We start from the raw sequence: 20,507 nt of genomic DNA on the forward strand, positions 1-20,507 counted from the left end.
GCTTGGGGTATTCAAAGAAATGTTTAAAAAAAAGGATGACAAGAGTAGGTGATTAGAAAATAAGTATGGAGAAATAACCAGAAGCCAAATTATACTGGATCTTCTGGTCTATGCTAGGACTTTGGATTCTATTCTAAGAGTGACAGGGAAACCAGCGCATGGCTTAGGACAGATGAGTAATATCATCTGAAAGATGATTTGAAAGGGTCACTGGATAGTATAGCCACAGTATTCACCTTATACGAAATGTACCAAACATCAATGCCTAGATCACTAATTTTAAAATCAGGAAATGTCTGTTTATGCCACACAGTTCCTCTGAGTAGTTTGGCAACTTGGGCAAGGCCCTCAATATATTCACACCTCCATCTCCTCACCTATCAGATAAAGAATTGATTGAAGTCTCTTCCAGGTCTGCCATTCTATGATCCCAGAAAGTTCAGTAGACTTCAATATCAGATTTTCGTTCTTTTACTTAAACAAGTGATTCTCAATCAGGGGCAGGTTTTCCCTGTAGCGTACAATTGACAATGCCTAGAGACACATTTAGGTGTCATACCTGGGAAAAGAATTGGCATCTACTGGGCAGAGGCCAGGGATGCTGTTTGTCCAACAATACACAAGACAGCCACCCTCAAGAAATAATTATCTGTCATTAAAGCTTTTGTTGAGAAACTCTGATTTATAAAACAGGAAATTCACAACCTTTAAATATACATGTTTTATGGTATTGAAATTAACACTTTTCTGACTTTAGATCATATAGAGTTCCTAACCCAGCTTACCAGTTTGTTGTTTATCCAAGCCAAGGAAGCTACAAGCTGTTTGCTCTTGAGTGATTTTGCATCTTGATTCCTTTTTGTATGGGTAGAAAAGCTAAACTTAAAAATACATTATGAAAACAACATTCCAGTGACACAGAAAAGAATCTTAAGTTCCGCATACTTTATTCAAGTAACACCTCAAATACTCAGTGTGACTTCAGGCATGTTACTTGACATCAGTTACTTTCAGAGGCTGAGACCCTCAGGGATATTGCTTATATGATAATTTGTTGCAAAATGCTTAGCCCAGTGCCTGGCTCAAGGTAAACATTCAATTAAGGTATTGTAATTTGCTGGGTAGGCTGAATATGGCCTAAAGTTTGTAATTATTTTTTACTTTTCTGGAACATCTCCTGTTCTTCCCAACTCATCCTCCCATTCTTTTTTCATGTGTTCTTTCTAATCTGATATGAACTAAGAAATTAATTTCTACTCTACAGACTTTTTAAGAATTGGGTAATAAAATTAGTTTCTAAGTGAAGGCCTGGGGACGTATACCTAGGACAAAACTGTGTGGATTCTGCATGGTAACTGCTTAGAGGCTTTCTTAATTCCTAGATTGATTCCAATTATGTTCCAAGTAACAGCTCTGACACATGAATTAACTCTGCTTGTTGTTTCTATTATGTATCACAATTAGGTATTGAAAAAAGTTGCCTCATTTACTGTTGTAGTTTGGATCTGGACTGTCTCCCATAGGTGCATGTGTTAAAGGCTTGTTCTTCACCTTGGCACTTTGGGGAGGTGGTAGAACCCTTGTTGAGGGGCCTACTGTGAAGTCTTAGGTCATTGGGAGTACTGCCTGAAAGGGGATCCTTATGTCTTCCACTTTCTTTTTCACTTCCCACACTTGAGGTGTATACCTTTGTTTTGCCACATGCTGCCCACCATGAGATAGTTCCTTGCCACAGCTCCAAAGCAATAGGGCCAATCAATCATGGACTAGAACCTCCAAAATTGTGAACCAAAATAAACATTTTATTAAGTTGATTATTTCAGGTATTTGTATAATAGTAACAAAGATAGCACCTTAACTATTTCATTTACAGTGTTCAGTAGAGTCACTTAAATTTTAAAATGCTTTAAGTGCTCAACTTAATGAGCAGAACTTAAATTGTCCTTAATGAAGACATATCATAGTATTTGTAAACTGTAAGCTTTGAGCAGTTATATTCAGATCTACAGATTTTAAGCACATAATACTTTTAATACCTGTGCATAAGAATATTATGGAATAATAGATCTTTTTAATATTTCAAGAGTTTAATATATTCCACTGGTTAAGATTTCTTAATCTGGTGTCCATATATCACTCTCCCCAACTCTGTTCCAAGGATGGGTTCCATATATGCAAAATTCTGTGTTTCTTAGTATTTTCCAAAAAAGAAGAGACTAGGCCTACAATTGCTATGTATCTTTAAGTGAATGGTATTTTAAAATATAGTTTTAGTCATAGTACAGTGAGTACCATGGTATTATATTATAGTTTCTAGTTAGGCAATAAAATAAACTTTAGACTTAAAGGAGACAAAGTCTTTCAAAATGGGCAAATATTGCCATTTTAAGTATAGCTCTTCCTGAACTTTTTTTTTTTTTAAATGACAGGCACTTTTGGTTCTCCCCTTCTTTCATAATGGTAACCACCCACCACTGTATCCTGGTCACATGGCCATGCAGCAAAATACATTTCCTGATCACCTTTAGACCTCGGGATAGCCCTTGTGAGCAATTCTGGCCTGTAAGGGCTTTCTTTACCTGTGTTTTCTTTCTCCCTCTTCAGGCTGGAGCTATATTCGTAGCTTACCATTGGGCTATTACACAAGGGGAAATAAATAATTCATCCTAATTCATTATTATTTTGGATGGCCCAATACACAAACTTTATTTCAATAACACGTTGAATAAATTGTCAGATATTTAAATTTGGTTGTCATTTTTAAGGTTCTTGAAGGTTTCATTTTCAGCCATTTTGCAAACTGATAATAATCATGTAATTCTTAACCAAGATCAGCAGAAAAAAATCAACAATTTAAAAAATACAAGCTTGAGCAATAGTTTTGCTCTATTAGGACATTAAAATATTTTTTAAAATAATAGAAATAACAATGGGATGAATTGAGTCCCATTATCTGAAATAGGTCAATTTTATCATTGTTTCCCAGGGCTAAACCTCCCAGCATTCTGGTATTGACCGTGGGCAAATTTAGCTATATATAGAAAGCAGATTCGATAATCAGAGGTCTTGGCATAGTGGGTATTTGTTGACTCTGGACTGACCCTTGCAGACTCACAAGCTCCAGAATGTTATCAAGCTTTTGGGTGAGCTCAACTATTCCAGAGGTGTAGCACTGGATTACATGTGATAATAGGTCTTGCTTTTTTACCCAAAGAAATTTGTTCCGGTTTAGAGAAGTTAAAGAGAGGAAGCAATGTTTTTAGTCCAGCCACAAACCTGCACTCATCTTTCTAGGAGAAGCTCTTCAGAAGTGAAAATACTCATAAAAATAATGATGTCAATAAGCTGTCTCTGGAGAATATCATGCTACGTGAGATAAGCCAATCCCCCAAAACCAAAGATCAAATGTTTTCACTGATTAGTGGATGATGATACATAACAGGGGAGTAAGGGAAGAATGGGGGAAGGATGGATTGTGTAGAGGGAAATGAGGGTTGGGGAGTGGGCAGGGGGAAGGAAAGATAATGGAATGAGACAAACATCATTACACTATGTACAAGTATGATTATACAAACAGTGTGACTCTACTTTGTATACAACCAGAAAAATGAAAGTTGTATCGTATTTGTGTACAATGAATCAAAAAATAATTAAAAAAAATAAGCTATCTTTAAATCTTAACCTGGTAGTATTATTACATTTACTAAAATAAAGGCTGGGAAGGCAAAGATTTATTTACATTGCAACATGGTAGGATCTCCTCCATTAAATTATATGACCCATAAGTGAGGGATGTTTACTATGAATATTGCCAGTACTTAAGAAAATGCTAATACTTAGTAAGCTCTCAATGAATGAATGCAGAATTAGTTTGAGTATGTGCCTTTGGAATAACAGTCATGACCACTTTCTTTTAGAAACTTTAGAAATTCTTCTTACATTTAATAAATGAATTTGGGGGTTCCTTATTTATTTTAGGTTTCTGTTTGACAGAATGTATTTTGTTTGGCCTGTGGTTAATAATTAAATAGACAAACCCATTATTACCAGAAGGAATCCTAGAATGGAAGCCCACCTATTCTGTCACTCCTGGTATCATCTTGGAAAACTGAGTTTCTGCCTTGGAAAAGAAAGAAAATGCCTTCTGTGAACTGTGAAATTGTTCCTATACAAATAAAACCATCACTTTTTAACATAAGAAGTGATTTTATGTTATATACTCATGACCTCATGTTTATTTATTTATTTTTTTGTCTCAATGAACCTTTATTCATTTATTTATATGTGGTGCTAAGTATTGAACCCAGTGACTCAGGCATGCCAGGCAAGCACTGTACTACTGAGCCACAACCCTAGCCCCATCTGTCCTCATATTTAACCAGTAAAAGACTGAAAAATACTATGCAAAAACTTTTATTCTACCTAATTAGCAAAAATTCTGAAAACTATTTCTTGGAAAACATTTTCACATTTAGACATTTTAATCAAATGAGAAATTTATTTTTGAATATCTAATCATATAAGTAAGTCTCCCCAATTCCTTAGTTTGAATAATGTTGCCAGTCAGGTATCAGTATCATCGACTTTTAATGGCTCAGCTAAAGAAATAAAAGTATGAAACACTAATACTGTATTTTGTACATACTGGAAATCATATATTGTTAATTAAATTGTCCATATCCAAAGTTTTTGACCTTAAAAAATGGCAATTTTATATGACACAAAATAAACATTTAGTATTAAATACCGTGTATTAGAAATAATGACAATAGCCAAAGCTTGCCAGTTGTCCCTTTTATTCTTATCATTTTCTGGCCTGTAGGGGTGTGGTGGGTGTTTTTTTTCTCTAAAATTTCACAATCTTGTGTGGCAGAAATTTGTATCTCTCCTACACAGGAATTTGAAGCTTATGGCTTAAATACCAGGTTTAAATGACTATTTTTTTGTTAACTATTCTAAGAGGCTAATATGAAAAACTGTTTTATACACAGAACACACTTAAAGTTCCTTAATGTTCCTGAATTATTTCAGTGGTTCAAAAACTTTAGTGTTAATAACAATCTATAGAGAACTGGTTAAAACATAGGTTTCTGGGCCCTAACCCCAGAGATTCACAAATTATGTTAGGTATCACACTTTGAGAACCTCTGACCCTGGATATAGAAGACTATTTGTAACCAGGCATTTTCTCTTTTAGGTCTTTCAGCAAATAAGTTTATGAGGTATGAAATAAATCTCCTTTAAACCATCTTCTTGTTAAAGTACTATATATTAGCTCAATAGCAAGGTAATTCCATCTGCTTTGACTTAGTTACTTCAGCCTGCAATCTCAGGATAACTAACTCCGAGGAATTTATTCACCAATCCGCTCTTTAGAACGACACTGTGTTCTGTCCTGCCAGGGGGCAAGGGTCGCTCCAGCCTTGCCCTTAGAGCTTCGGCCCCCGGTCGCTTCACTTGCGTTATCAAAGGCAGGGCGTCCAACTTGACAAACTGCAGGAGAGGCTCTTGATAGGGAAGCGCCTGGGCGCCAATCTAGGAGACCAAAACGGACATGCTGCGGTGAGTCAAGCTAATACCATCCTCGAGGCTTCTGTCCGGGACCTTTTCTGAGCGCAGGAAGCCTAGTTCAAGGGAAAGGCCACCCTACAAGCAGCACAGTAAGCAGCTTCCCACCCGCTAGAGATCTCGCGGCGAGCCAGTGCCCGAACCGCCATCTCTGGGTAGTCCCCATTGCCGTCCCACAGGGAACCACTGGCCAGAGGACCAACCCAGCACGACTCCCATCCGGAGAGGCAGCGCAGGCCATCGTTCAGCCGCGATCTCGCTCACACATCCCAGCCCCCTCCCTCCTCCTCAGGCTGCGAAGATGTCCGCCAAGCCCGAAGTCGGATTAGTGCGAGAGGCTTCTCGGCAGATCTTGGCCGGTGGTTCTGCTGGTAAGGCCGGGCCCTGCCCTGCTCCGCTCCATTGCGTGCCGCGAAAACATTTCTCAGACAAGCTTCCCAGCCCAAGTTTTGTCCTCTCCCTCAAAATTCAGCGCTCCGAGTTCAGTACCTGAGCCCGCGAAGCGTAGGAGCAAAGGAGGCCCGGCCCGGGCGGAGAGTGCCTGGTGTCCTAGGTAAAGTCGCCTCCCCACCGATGCCAGCTGCTCTTAGGTTCCTGGCCTTCTCTGTTCCTAGGCTGCAAGAGGAGCGCAGCACCAAGTCCTGTAATTTGAGAGAAGACTTTTTGCTTTGCTGGCTATTTTACTTGAAAATGACTCAGTTCTGTCTTATTTAAGTTTGCTAGCACTTGTAGACTCTCGAGGGCAGACAGATCTTAGACAAATCCTTCCTCCCTCATCAAAATATTATGGTAGGACTCCACAGGGCTTCTTACTGCTTAACGGTGCTTGCTTGGGGTGTAATTGCACCATAAATAGGCATATTAAATTAAATGCATATTTTAACACACTTAAACACTTGTTATAATGGACTTACTATTTATGGAGAGTTATGCTGTGGGGGGAAAAAGAAAAACCTTTAGCAAATGATCTGTTATAACCAATCTTGGCAATAATTATGTTAAATGTGGCTGGGGAAAGTTACTAACCATGAAATTATGTGCATGGATTTTAAGAATATTTTAAAGTATAAGTTATTAGTTCATTGAAAATTTAATCTTGCATACTGTGATGCATTTTATTATAAATACATAACAATTACTATAATTAGCTAATAACTATAAAACATTTTTATAACTGTGGTTATTCCTTTAGTAAATTATGATAACACTAATAAATCACATTAAGACAATGACTAGAAAATATCTAATGTTGACTACTAAAATTTACTGTATTTTCAAACAGATTTGGGGTTTTTATAAGAGACTACTTCAAATTATGACTAATATCATTATGTTGAATCTCAGGGGTACTACAAGCAACTAGATGTGTCACAATGTGACACTTTTCTGAAGTTCATATATCATTATTAATTATTAAGGACAATTGAGGCATTCATTTCTTGTAGGTAATTGTGCATTGTCCACCCATTTATGATGTCAGTGCCCCCATTTTGCCTACTTTTTAAGTTGTTTCCCAATAGTGATGATGCCCTTGCTCTGATTTAGTCAGAGTTTTGGTAGAATTTCACAATGGCCAAAGCTCTGCTAGCTCTACCTGACTCACTTTATTTCCAGTCTGTGACCCTGATCCAAGAAAACTCATTTGGCTCAGAGGGAAAGTGGAGCTAGTTGATTAAAATCCTAATCTATGACCAATGCTTCATAAGCATCTGAATATTGGTTTAGCTAATCGTAATATGTACTAGTAACAGTTAAACTCAAAGGATGTCAAAAGTAGATCAAACTATAATTCTATTTACAGTGTTTTATTGGCATAGATATAATATGTGATGCCATCATATATTCTTATGATTGTAATCAGTATGAGTAAAAATTAGGACACTTATAGAATAACTTTAAAATAGTAGGATAATTTATGTAGTTTGTACTATGGAGTTATTGATAAGTGATGAGAGTAATTTATACTATCATCATAGTGAAAAAGAGTACTTGGCCAAAAGCATTTTCATAAGACTTTTTTGCAACTGTAATAAATGCAGTAATCCTTTTACATATAGTAGATCAAGGGTCAGAAAGAAATCAATATACAAGAGAAGCAGAATTTAAAAAAAAGGAAATGCATTTGAATTTCTGCCACAGGAATTCTGATTTCTGGCACTATCATCTCTCTGTGTATTATATGATCTTCTGGCTATAAAGATAAAAAATACATTGTAAGGGAATGTTTCCTTAAGAGAAAAAAATAAATAAACTTGGGAGGTTTATGGAGAGATATCAGCATGTCTCATCAAGGTCTGGCATACATTTCTGGAGAGGAGAAGGAAGTGAACTCTCTTCAACTTTTACTTCTTTTGTCAAGTGGTCAAACATCCCCAAGGCAGCCAGGTGATGGCTAATAATAAGGCCATAAGTATTACTGCTACAGCTGTTAGGATGGCTTGGAATACTCCACAAATTTGCCTGGTAAAGAAAACCTGCCCAAATGGATTCAGTTCATGACAGCTACAGCAAGTCTTATTGTTCCTAGTATTACAGATAACACTGACCTGAAGAGGTCATATGATAGACTATGAGTGACTGGCCCCTTGCTGTTGAGGAGCTACCTCTGAACCACAGCCAGGTGGTTTTATAGATTTATGATGAAGTCTGCAGTTTTAACCTAGATAGGGGTGAGGTAGAAAGTCATGTGCTTCATTGAAACTAAGGAGATGGATAAAAAAGGCCTTGCAGAAGTCTTCCATTAGATAGGGAGGAAAAAGCTGCCTTTCAGCAGCTAACAGTGCAGTTTGTTTTCCATTTCATTTGGAGAATTCACAGAGCATTCTGCGAAGATCAGGCTAGACTGTGATTGGACCTTGCTAACCTGGCTTATATAGAGATGTACAATGTTGTCAGGGCGTACACCTGACAGGTAGATAGAGCTATTTCTCTGTGCCATCTTGGTATCCCGAGAATTCTTGTTTCTCTTAGTTTACTACTGTTTTCAGCTTTCACTGAGCTCTTCTATGTGGCAAAACCTGGTCTCCAACAACTGTTGTATCTATGCTTTTGACTTCTGTTTGCTGGAGAGCATGAGAGACTGACTTGCTTTCTTTAAATTTTAGTCCAAAATCCTAAGGAAAAACTCAAAATAAACCATAGTTGGCAGGGGTCCACCTCTATATCATTCAACTCTAGCCAATACCCATGTGAATGTGTGAGGCAGGTAGGATGGGGATCTCAGATGAGATGTAGAGAAATTATATACAGCATGAGAGGAGCAACAGGTGTCATCTGTTATATATCTTTTATTACTAGATAGTTTGTGATATTTGCAATTTAAAAGACTGAAGAATAGATATGTGACAGTTGCTTGGATAATAAATATCTAAAGCCTAGTCTTGAGTTTGTAGCTATAAATGCTGTGTGTAGATCTTGCTACTAAAGACGGTTTTATCTTATGAAGACTTTGCTTAAGACAAGTTATTATGTACTGGATTTTTGCAGAGCCAGCCATGTTCTCAGTCTTACAGTCCCACTCAGATGGTTATTTTCCCCAAATTCCCATAAGGGTTTTTTACCCAAACTACAGAACCTCTCAGAGACTCCAATGAAGTCCCCTTTTCTGCAGGACCTGTCAGACTTCCTTGTGAGGTCACCTCTAAGTCCTGTTCACACTGAATTTCCTTCCATAGTGGCAATGTTCCTCCTGTCTCTCGAAAACTTACTTATATCCCTGTAAGCCTACAAGTGCCACTCAGAATGCCTCCTACAGCTTATTCCCCTTCATGTGGCACACCACTAGACTGGCAGGTCATAAATTTATTCCCCCAAATTTCCAGGTTGCTGTTCCTTCCTCTACAGGTGGCCATTCTTCCCCCCTGGTTTCTTAGAGGGACACATCCCACCACATTTTCATCAATCACTGTGTTCTAACTTTGCATCTCTCTGGAATCCATTGTGTTCATTGAAACTATTTGTTTTAGTCTTTGTTCTTAACTTCAAGTAATACCATAAGATTTAGATAAGAGAGCCATGGAAGCTATGATGAGAAAGCTTCAGGAAGATCACCAAGGTGAACACTGAGGAATCACTAAACATGAAGATGAGAAAAGATTATTCTTGGTACTGAAAATATGTACCCTAGAAGAGTGGCAAGGAGTATGGTAGCACCTGGAAGTTTGTTAAAAATGTAGGATCTCAGGCCTCACTTCACACCTACCACATCAGAATCTGCATTTCAGGAAGGCCAGAGATCTTTGGTTTGTACTTTAAAGTTTTAGTAGCACCTTATCAGAAGACCTTTGCGCAAAAGGATTCCATACAGTGAAAAAGCCAAAGCCACATTGAAGGAGTTTGCAAGTAAAATCTTTCTTGATTTTCATTGTTGATTGGAGAGATAATTAATCAATTCTGTATTACCTATTATGTGCCCTCAGTTTAACCTTCAGTCTTATTTTCCACCCTTCTACACATTCCATTCAGTTTTTGCTAAATAGATCTGCTCAACATTCCTGAATGATGTATGTACCTTTCCACCTTTATTACTATGTCTGGATTATCTTCCCCTTATTTTTCTATCTATTGAAATCCTACCCATTTTCTATGGCCCAGCTTGAAAATGGTTTTCTGCATAAATGTTTCTCAGATGTCCTCTATAGCTCCACCCAGCTTTAATGTTCTTATTAATACATGAATGATGCAAATAATCCACAGAATAAATATTAAATCTGAAACCCAACTTCACACTTGTATTAACATTGTTAATCTTCCCCACAACTCAACAAAATAGGCACTGTTTTAATCCCATTTATAGATGAAGAAACTAATGCACAGAGAGAATAATTAACACACCCATGGTTACACAAGTATGCAACCATTTATATATGAAATTAGGGATATGAGAGGGACTAGGAGAATGGTCAGAGGGGCTGAATGGTTTTAGAAATTGGAGAGATCAAGCCAAATCTACATCTTATTATCTTTGTAGCTCCTATTGGTTAACATTTCTTAAAAGAACACTTTTGTTTATAAATACAGTCCTTTCAGTATTTTTATTAAATAGTACTGTGCTCATTTGTATGGGCACAAGATTAGCTTTTAGCCAAGAGAAAATTTAGTTTTTTTAGAGGTCAGTACATCCAGGTCCTCTACATGCAGCTGGGCAGATTGTGGCCTGATAAAGGGCTCTGGTTACTGGAACAAGTAAGAGCTGAAATCTAGTCTATGCTCCATAATTTGTGCATCCTCAAGCATTTTTGTCCTTCTGGGAAATGGGACACCTTTCTTCTGTTGCTTACAAACATACTGAATGTATTAGAAGCAAATTTGTTGGTAACACTGACAGAATTCCTCCACACTTGTTAGAGGTCTCAAGATCTCTGACCTCAACACATCTCTGGGTCCCATAGCATTACCTGTCTGCACATCAGCAGGGCTCCATGAGGCTGTCATGTAGGTGGTCAGGAGCCAGGAGTGAATCCACCTAGGATCCTTCTGTTCTTCCTAGTGACCAGTTTGAGTCCTTCCACATGTCTCTGAAGCCTATGGGGTTGTTCTCATTCTTATGTCATATAGGAGACTTTCAGGCCCATGCAGATAGAAATTTACTCCAAACTTTCATAGGACTTTTGCACTCAACCTCAGAACTTCCTGAGCCTCTGAAGTTTCCTTGGTCCCTTGGGAAGTCTTGCTATCACCAGGGCCCATCAGGATTCCTTGTGAATTCACCCCTATACATGTACAGTGGCAAGTCTGAGGCCCTCCTCCTGCCTCCCAGAATTGTACTCATATCCTTCCAAGTCTACCTTGTCCTATTCAGAATGCTTTTCAAAGCTCATTTCCCTCCATGGACCATGTATTGATCATTGTGCTGGCAGAACACTGATTTATTCTTCAAAATTTCTAGGTTGCTGTTTCCTCTTCTCTAACCTAGCCTGGTCCTTGTTACCTTGGTAGGTAGGCACCCCATCCTATTTTCATCAGTTATTGTGTTCACTATGTACATCTCCCAGGGTCCATTGCTTTCATTGAAAGTGTTTGACTCAAAGTATTCTGGAGACAAGCTTTCCAGTTTGTGCTAAGCACTGTTCAAGTACTTTGTGTAGTGTAATCTCATTAATCACATACAAAGAATCAAATGAGATTGAAATGACAGACCCTTTCCAAGGAAGGGAAAATTGGGATTCATTAATAGGCTTCTGGGAGACTATCTGAGAATATATATGCAAAGTGTGCCTTATTCTGATGGGAGAAAGTACAAGACTTCCACTGAAAAAAAGATTTTAAAAAACAGGTATAGGATAATATAAAATCTTCATTTTTAAAAATTACCGATCTTCCATATCTTAGATATTTTCAACTTAATAAGATTTTTACCTTTTCTTGCCTTAACCCGAGTTACAATATAATTAAAAGAATGCTTTAATAGTCAGTGTGTATTATAGAAGTCCCTGGGTTTTAATTTGTACTAGGCAATAAAAGAGCTGATGCACCAGGGGGTAATCAAGGTTAAATTTTTGATCAAGGAGAATTCTTTTTGAGAATGGGTGCAAAGGAGACACACATGTGATTTGGATAAATGGCACCTTTGGAAATTCAGGATTTGGGAAACTGTAATTGTTTGATAATAAATAGCAGGTTGTAGTGAAACAGGTGAGCTTTTATGACACATCAAAGGAAGGCTGGAACCCATTATCTGGGTAATTAGGGAGGAAAAAAATCTCCATTATTTCACCACATAGGAGGAAGCAGCTCTATTGCTCAAATTAATTATAAAATACCTTTAAGGAATGTGTTTTAATTAAAGTTTGGTCTTATCATTAAGAAAATATAGTCTTAAAAATATAAATTTTAAAATAAAATGTGAGTTGCATCACCACATTTCAAAGGATTTCTTATTTTACTGTCTTTCCCTGAAGTTGTTTCAGAAGTTCAAGTACCATTATTATGTGGGTTCATGACACAAAACGTAAAACAATTTTTCCTCATGTTTTAGGAACACACTGTTGAACTTGCCCTTCCTCACCCCTCCACCAGCCTGATTTCAACATCTCAAAGTACTGAGAACCCGATATTTCAGAGACACTGTATTAGGGACTGAGAAATGTTTGTGACTACATTAATGAATGAATATCAAAAGCCAAACCACTGAATATTATTCTGTCTCCAACACTGAAGAGAGAGAAGTATTCAGAGGTTCTGATCATTGGACAATTGATACATGCAATGATACTTTAACAGCTCTTCTGTTGGAACTATTCAATAAATGATGTGAAAAAAAAATACTTTCAAATCTAAAGTCTCTTCCACCTTCTGGGTAAGAGTCTTAAGATAGTATGTTGAGTGCTGGGTGTGGAACCCAGGGCCTCATGCATGCTAGACAGATGCTGTACCATTGAGCTACATCCCCAGCCCATGATGGGATATTTTTATTTAGCCATCATCTGTCATTCTAGGACCCCAAACTAAAAAGAGATGCACAAATCATCTTCAGACATCTTTATGATTTAAGTAGGTAGTGTCTTTAAAATGGTAATGAATGAAAGAAACAGTTCTTGGAGTTAGAAATCCAAAATCAAGGTGTCACCAGACAGGTTCCTCCTGGAGGTACTGAGAAGGAATCCATCTCATGCATTTTTTAACTTCTAGCATTTGCTAGCTATCCTTGATTTTTTCTTGGCTTATAGATAGGTCATTACTCTATCTACATCTGTCATCACATGGTATTCTTTTCTTATTTGTCTCTGTGTTTATGTCCAGATTTTCTTCTTCTTATAATGACATCATCATTGGATTAGGACTCACTCTAATTCAGTATGATCTCCTCTTAACCTGATTATATCTGCAAAGATGGTATTTTCAGGTAAGGTCATATTTATAGGTACCAGAAGTTAGAACTTTAACATATTTCTTGTGAGATCACAATTTGACTACAAAAGACATTGTATTTTTCTTCTTATATTGTGTTTCTCAGATTCACATCCCATATCTCAAACTATGGTCTTGTATTTATCTTTCCATTTATTATCAGCTTTTTCTAAAAAGTTTATCACTCAATTTTCAACCTATTGTAATTGGTATATCTCCTTTGCCTTTTAGCTGAAAGTGTTATCTGAAACTTTTCTCCTCAGTTTTTTATTTAATATTTGTGGAATTTCATGTCTCTAACCAATTTTACATAAGTTCTTCCTATGGCTGGTTTTCAGCCCTCCTCTCCCTATCTGACCACTCTTTTACAGAATCCTTTATGGAAATCCCACTGTCTTACAAATATATAGTCTACAGGTTTCCATGTTCTCTACCACATACTCTAGTTATCACTCTGAAGAAGCCCATTCACCATCTGGTTTTAGAGTCATCTATTTGTAGGTGACTCCAAGATCTACGCTTCCAATTTCTTTGTGCCCTGTAGACTCACATTTCTAAAATAAACAGTAGCAATAACATGAAATAGAGAGTCAAATGAATTTTAATGATTTTTAAAGATGTTTCAGAGGTGTATTTTGAAACTAATATCATTCCAATATCATTTTCTCTTTGTTGCATAATTGTACACATTCCAATTTTTAGTTGTCTTCCTCATTCATTCTTATTGTCATCTTAAGTCATATATGAACTTTGCTGAGTGTCTGTTTAGGTTGGGTAGATACTACTTAATTATCTTCTTTAACAGGATAAACAAGAACTGATAAATCTTATCTTTTTTAGTAATGACATTTATTGAATGTTTACTATGTTCAAAGCACTTTGCTAAGCTTAAATCATCTATATTAATTTGTAATTTCTTGAAGATGAGGAAAGTGAAGTTGAGAGAAACAAAGTAGCTTGCTCAAAGCCAGTAGCAGGGCATAGAATTCAAACTCTCTTCTTTGCTTTCAAAACTTGAACTCTCAGCCACTACTCCAGACTCTAGTGCACAGAATAGGACATCAGATAAGCAGCCCCATACTGAGTATTGCTTTCATAAGGCTTCTTTTCTCTTTGGTTGGGTTAAATACTGAGAGCTGGTATGGGATATTGAATGTTGATGAAAAAACAAAGCCTGCCCTTGGTACAATAGGCCACTTCTTATTTTTACAGTTACTTTAAATGCCTGACATCAATTGTGAAATTCTCCACCTTAGTTAGCAAGTGTCTTGATCAGCATTAGTGGGGCCACACTTTCCTGCCATGCACTACATGCAATTGATTAGGAATGAGCCAAGCCTCAACTCCCATGTATTATTATGAGCCAAGCCTCAACTCCCAAGTATTATTAAGGATACTCTTACACAACCAGAGAAGAGATTGGAGTGAATCACTGGTCTGAGAGCAACCTCGGAGAGGACAGGAGGAGCCTATCTGTGAAAAAGAAGAGAATTTTAAGTTGCATGAAATAGGTTTTCTTGAACCTTTTCCTTTAAATGAGTTTGACCAGTTTAGGTTAGACATAAAGGTCAGATTTAGTTTAATGTCTATAAAAAGTAGAATGGACTACTTACTGTAAGAAGAAATAGAACTTCTTTCTCTTTGGAGAAAGAAGAACAAAATTCATGTCTGAATAGAATTGGATGACACTAAAAGAGTTTACACGATGGGGGGCACATACCAATGTACTAATATTTTTGAAAAACTACTGCTATATATGAATCACCACTTATGCCAAATCAGAGTAATATAATTGTGAGAAACATTGTTCTTTGTTTCTTGTTGCTTTGACTGCTATTGTGTTGTTATCATTATTTTGGAAAATTATTGTAGAGATAGGAATAGACTGCAAGATCCCCTCCTGAGATTTGAGAATGAGCAAGCTTTTTAAAAAAAAAAAATTTTGGAGCTTCTTTCTAGGGTAGTGCATTTGATTGACCAGTGTATATGTTACTATAGGCAATCACAATTGAAATCTAAGATAGTCAGTCTATACTTGTGCAGACCTATAGATGGCACTCTTTTCCTATAATTTTGGTGATTTGCTTTTTTTAAAAAATGAAAAAGTTCTCTGCAGATAGAGTTAGATTTAGATTTTGTCATTGCAAAGCATTTGGAACAGGTGGCTTCAGGTGCCTTGAGTAATCATAGAAAATTCTATACTTGAAAAGATTTAGAGGACTGTATTTTGTGTTTTAATTTTTCCTTTTAATTGTCATTACTGGCTATGTAGGTAAAAATAGGTTTATAGAAAGACAGATGGAAGAAGTGATTTCTGTTTGATATAATATTTTTTCTGTGCTTGATTTGGAATTTAAGTAGAGTTTTGGATCAAACAAAAATTGTAAATAAGGTAGGCATAAATGTCATATTAATTGCTTTTGGAGTTTAGAGATTATCTAAGACTCCTAGATTCCATAAGTTGGTTTCTTAAAATTCTTGGGACTAGAGTATGTATTATTGTAATCTTAAATTACAAAAGTCTGTGAGCAGGAACTATAGTGCCAAATGCAGAATTTTTATTTATATATCTGAGGCAGCTACTCAAATGCCATTTCTTATTTTAATCTAGTATGCTTTAACATAAGAAAGTAGGGTGGTATATGAATAATATATTCTCCTTTAACATACGTTCCAAACAAGATGGATATATGGATATATATGTACATATGTATGTATAAGTTTTGTTTTTTTTTTTTAAATTAGTCCATACTGTGTGGGTTTATTTTGTTAATGGGAAATACCATAAGTATTTGCTTCTATAAACAAACTCTTAACCACAAGGTGGCAGTATAACTTTCCCATGTCTTTAAAAACTTAGTTAAATGATTAGTAAAATAAACTGTTTCTTTCTCTCTTTGTAAGAAATGTATACAGCTAAATAATTTTAGGGCAGCTATAAAGAGGATAAATATTAAAAGCGATTGATATAAGGAGAAAAAACTAATTTTTTTTCTGTCTAGAAAGACAGAATAGTAGTTTTTAGTTGCACTAAGAAAATATTTATATCTTTAAAGTTAGAATAGTAATGTGATGACATCAAAGTGTTAAGGCATGGCAGCAACTTTATTTTAAAGAGCAATGTAGTTTAATTGTGTTGTACTGATAAGCATCAAGAATTGATGTGCTGGAGATTACAAGTTCAGCAGAGAAAAAGGAAGGGAAAAAAAGTAAAAATAGAAATACTGGCATTTAAGTAAGAAAATAAAACCAGTGGTGAAAATAATATCTATATTATCCTTGTTGGATTTATATCTTCTACAGTTAGGAAAAGGATCATCTATCCATTAAATACTTCTATATGATTCTTGTTGGATTTATATCTTCCATAGTTAGGAAATGGATTATCCATTCAATAGTAGATAGTATCCATTCAATAGTAGATATTTAAGTAGCTAGTATGTTATTGTATGTACTTATGTTTTCATTGGTATGCCTACATGATATGCAGTATTATTTTTAATATTTATATTTTTAATATTTTAGTTAAAGCATTCAACTCTGCAAGGATGCTTTTCACAGTTATTTCATTTTTCTGTGGTTTAATTTAGATGATTGTACTGTGAAGAGTGAGCCCCTTCAAAGTAGAAATCATATCTTGTTTATCTCCAGCCCTAGCACAGAGTTTAGAATACAGTAGCCATTCCAGTATATTTTTATTTGAAAAGCATTTTCCGTACAGCAATAACTTCCATTGAGATCTATTTTGCTTATGTACCCCTGCCTAACCAGATGTAAATGTGGCAGAGTTAAGGAAAGCACCTTCTGATTTAGAACCTAATACTTTGAACTCTTTTGTAGTATCTTATTTTGCTGACAGTGGAGGAAATGTTCTTTATAGAAGTGATAGTTTTGCAGAGCAGCACTAAAAAATAGAACTTTTATTTTTTTGACTTAAAGTTTATCTAATTAAAAGTGAGTTACCAGGCACTATGCCTATGATCCCAGTGACTTGGGAGGCTGAGGCAGGAGCATCACAAGTTTAAGGCCAGCCTCAGCAACTTAGTGAGGCCCTAAGCAACTTAGTGAGACCCTGTCTCAAGATATAAAATAAAAGGGACAGGTGATGCCGCTCAGTGGTAAAGCACCCCTTGGTTCACTCTCCAGTAAAAAACAAACAAACAAACAAAAAAACAAAAAAACGAAGTCTATTGTCTATCCTTACCACTATGCTTTGTGCTCTATAATGGAATATTTGTTATATAACTATTATAAGATGCTCAGTTCCTGCTTGAATGCAACATGCACAGATATATTTTATATTGTAAACTCAGAAAGGACGTCCTCTACTTGACATTTCTAATATAAGTTAGAAGTGGATTGCAGTTTTGTAAACCCTCACCTGCCTTCTTAAAACTGATGTCAGATCTTGCTATGTTGTGCAAGTTGGTCTTGAACTCCTGGGCTCAAGTAATCTTGCTTCGGCTTTGTGAGTAGCTGTGATTTCAGGTGTGCACCCAGTTCTGTAAAACCACTTTTGTGCGCAGGTTGAGTTTTTAAAAGATTTATAGTCATCATATATAAGAACATATAAGAGTAAGGAAGGAGGGAGGAAAGAAAGGAGGAAGGGAGGGAGGAAAGAAGGGAGGAAGGAAGGAAGGAAGGAAGGAAGGAAGACATTCACCATTTATGAGAAAACATAGTTTCAAGTAATACCTTAAAGGCCTAGGTCATATTCCAGAAATACGTATTTTTAGGTGAATAGTTTGAAATCACAGTGCATTTCTACCTAGAACAGCGTTATGTAATTCATTTTTTAAAAATCTGCAATAAATGTGAAACACCACTAAAGGAGCCCTTAACCCTAAGACATTTGGGATTTTCAATCCCAAATCTATGGTCCTCTGCCCTTCTGAGGGTAGCTTCCCTGAGGGGTTTGAGAGCTCTATGTCATGGGGAATAGGATAGAGTTGCTTATATGTAGAAACAGCCTAGTAGCTTCTTATTGATGTTGAATCAGAAATGTGCCAAAAGCTAAGAAGGGAAAGGATACCAGACAGGACCAGCAGGGCTGTATCACAGAGCCTTATATTCAGAAGGCTTCATAGAATTCTTTCAGATATGACTGGACATAAAATATATGTCCAGGCTGTGTCTTTGGAATTGTGTGAAATAATGCAAATTATGTTGAGTAATGTGGAAAGCATTACTATATAAAATGTAGGCATTTAAAATAAACTACAGGTGGGGTTGTGGCTCAGTGGTGGAGTGTGGCCTAGTTCCATTCTCAGCACCACATGTAAATGAATGAATAAAATAAAGGTCCATCAACAACTAAATATATATATATATATATAATTTTAATATGAATTACATTTTAATAACCATGTTAGTTAGTGTTCTTTATTTTTTAATATATTAAAAGTCTAAAACATAGAAGAGTCTTGGTTAGCTTCCAACATCTGAGAGGCCTCATCCTAAAGGACAGGGTGAATGAGTTTTAGAGGTTCTCATTCTGGTGGATCCCGGAACATATCTGTACTATGAATATATGGATGGATAGATGACTGGTGAACATCAGACAGCAGAGAAAAGCCAAAGAGGAAGGGCAAACCAGGGATCTGGGAAAAGAATCAAGTTTGGAGACTGCAGTAAACACTAGTATATTCTGGTTATTAGCAAATTGACTATTTCTGGATTGGAAAATGCCACATTTTTGTTATGACTTAATATTTATGAATCTATGTATTCTTGCATTTGAATAGCATGAGAGAATCACACTTTTAATATTTATTTTACTAGCATCACATAGTTAAGTAAATAACCACAGTTAAATTAAAATATTTCAGTTCTTATATTTTATTGATTTGTAAATAACATTGACATGTTTATTTAAATATGAGAATGCATAACACTAATTTTTAAACAAATTATGTAACATAATGACATGTATTAAAACATGCTCCTCTTATCCTTAAGTAGTCTATACCTCTCTGTAGATAAGAATCTTGGTCCATTTGGTATCCTGCTCTATCCTTGGTGCCTAAAAAAGTCTGACACAGGACAGGTACTCAGTAAACTTTTGTTAAGTGAATGGATGAATAAATATATGTCGAGTATGTTTGGGTTTTGAATTATTTTAGATTTCATTATTTGATTACTAATTTAATAATTAAATTATTGATTTAATAATTATGAATTTAATTTAAAAATTCTAAATCTTATCAGGATAAGAGAAAACACTACTTTCTAAATGATCTGAAGGTTTTAGTATGGTTTCTTCAATGCCCATTGTCACTTGGGGTGAGGAGAATCATTGCTGCTCATCTGCCACCAAATTCAGACATTACCCCTGGGAGCTGGCACTCTCCAAGATGTCTATTCTATTTTCTTTCTAGTAGCTGCAAAGGAAGAAACAGGGTTCTTAAAGAACCCTGTTTTTTCTGCTCTAAGTGTCAATCTGGAGGGTCTTTAATTCTAAGTTTTAATTGTAGTCCCATTGATTCTTTAAACCCGGATGTTTATCTTCCTGGATTTTGACTGTATGAATGAAGGCCTGTGTCTTCCTACTACCTGGTTCCCCAGGAATGGTTATAAGACATACGAAGTATCTTATCCTTGCATACTGGTTGGAGGTAGGTTTATTTTCTCAAACTCCAAGGTCACAGTGCTAGTTATATTCATTGCAGTCAATCTTTCTACTTGTCCCACTGTTTCTCTGGGATACCCGAGTTTCACATGTGTGGCAGTCTCATGATAGTACACTTATTCAAGGGGGTCATAGCCACCTAATCTTAATTTTCTCTTCTGGTCTATTAAGTTCTTACCATGATGTTGCAAAGAGTTATTTAGCCTATTTCTGTGTGTTAGGTGTGTGTATGAAAACATTGATTTACTTCACCTGTCTTCTCTGATCTTTGTTCTAAAACTACAAGTTTTCCAAAAATAAGTATATAGTTGACAAACTTTTGAGACTTTTGAGTACACTATAGGAAGTAAGCAAGGAAGTAAGTACACTGACATCAACAAAGAAAGAAATAGGTTCCCCATTAAGAGACATCCATGTAATAGTGAACTTTACCTTTCAATGAGAATAGAGGTAAGACCAGGAG

General features: G+C 36.2%; 1 protein-coding gene across 5 annotated transcripts in view; it reads left to right on the forward strand.

Annotated features, from left to right (window-relative positions):
- The first annotated feature begins 4,311 nt into the window (after positions 1-4,311).
- Positions 4,312-20,507, forward strand: part of SLC25A21 (solute carrier family 25 member 21) — a 481,388-nt gene continuing 465,192 nt past the window's right edge. The window contains exons 1-2 of one of the 5 annotated variants that reach the window (XM_079120310.1): positions 4,344-5,660; positions 5,748-5,939. In XM_079120310.1, the coding sequence (XP_078976436.1) occupies positions 5,870-5,939 (70 nt within the window). In that variant the 5' untranslated portion in view covers positions 4,344-5,660; positions 5,748-5,869. Of the gene's footprint in view, positions 5,940-20,507 lie in introns of all 5 variants that reach the window. The other 4 variants (XM_079120315.1, XM_079120312.1, XM_079120314.1 and 1 more) reach the window with 4 other exon arrangements.

Source organism: Sciurus vulgaris (genome assembly GCF_902686455.1).
Source record: "Sciurus vulgaris genome assembly, chromosome: 2".
Classification (NCBI taxonomy): domain Eukaryota; kingdom Metazoa; phylum Chordata; class Mammalia; order Rodentia; family Sciuridae; genus Sciurus; species Sciurus vulgaris.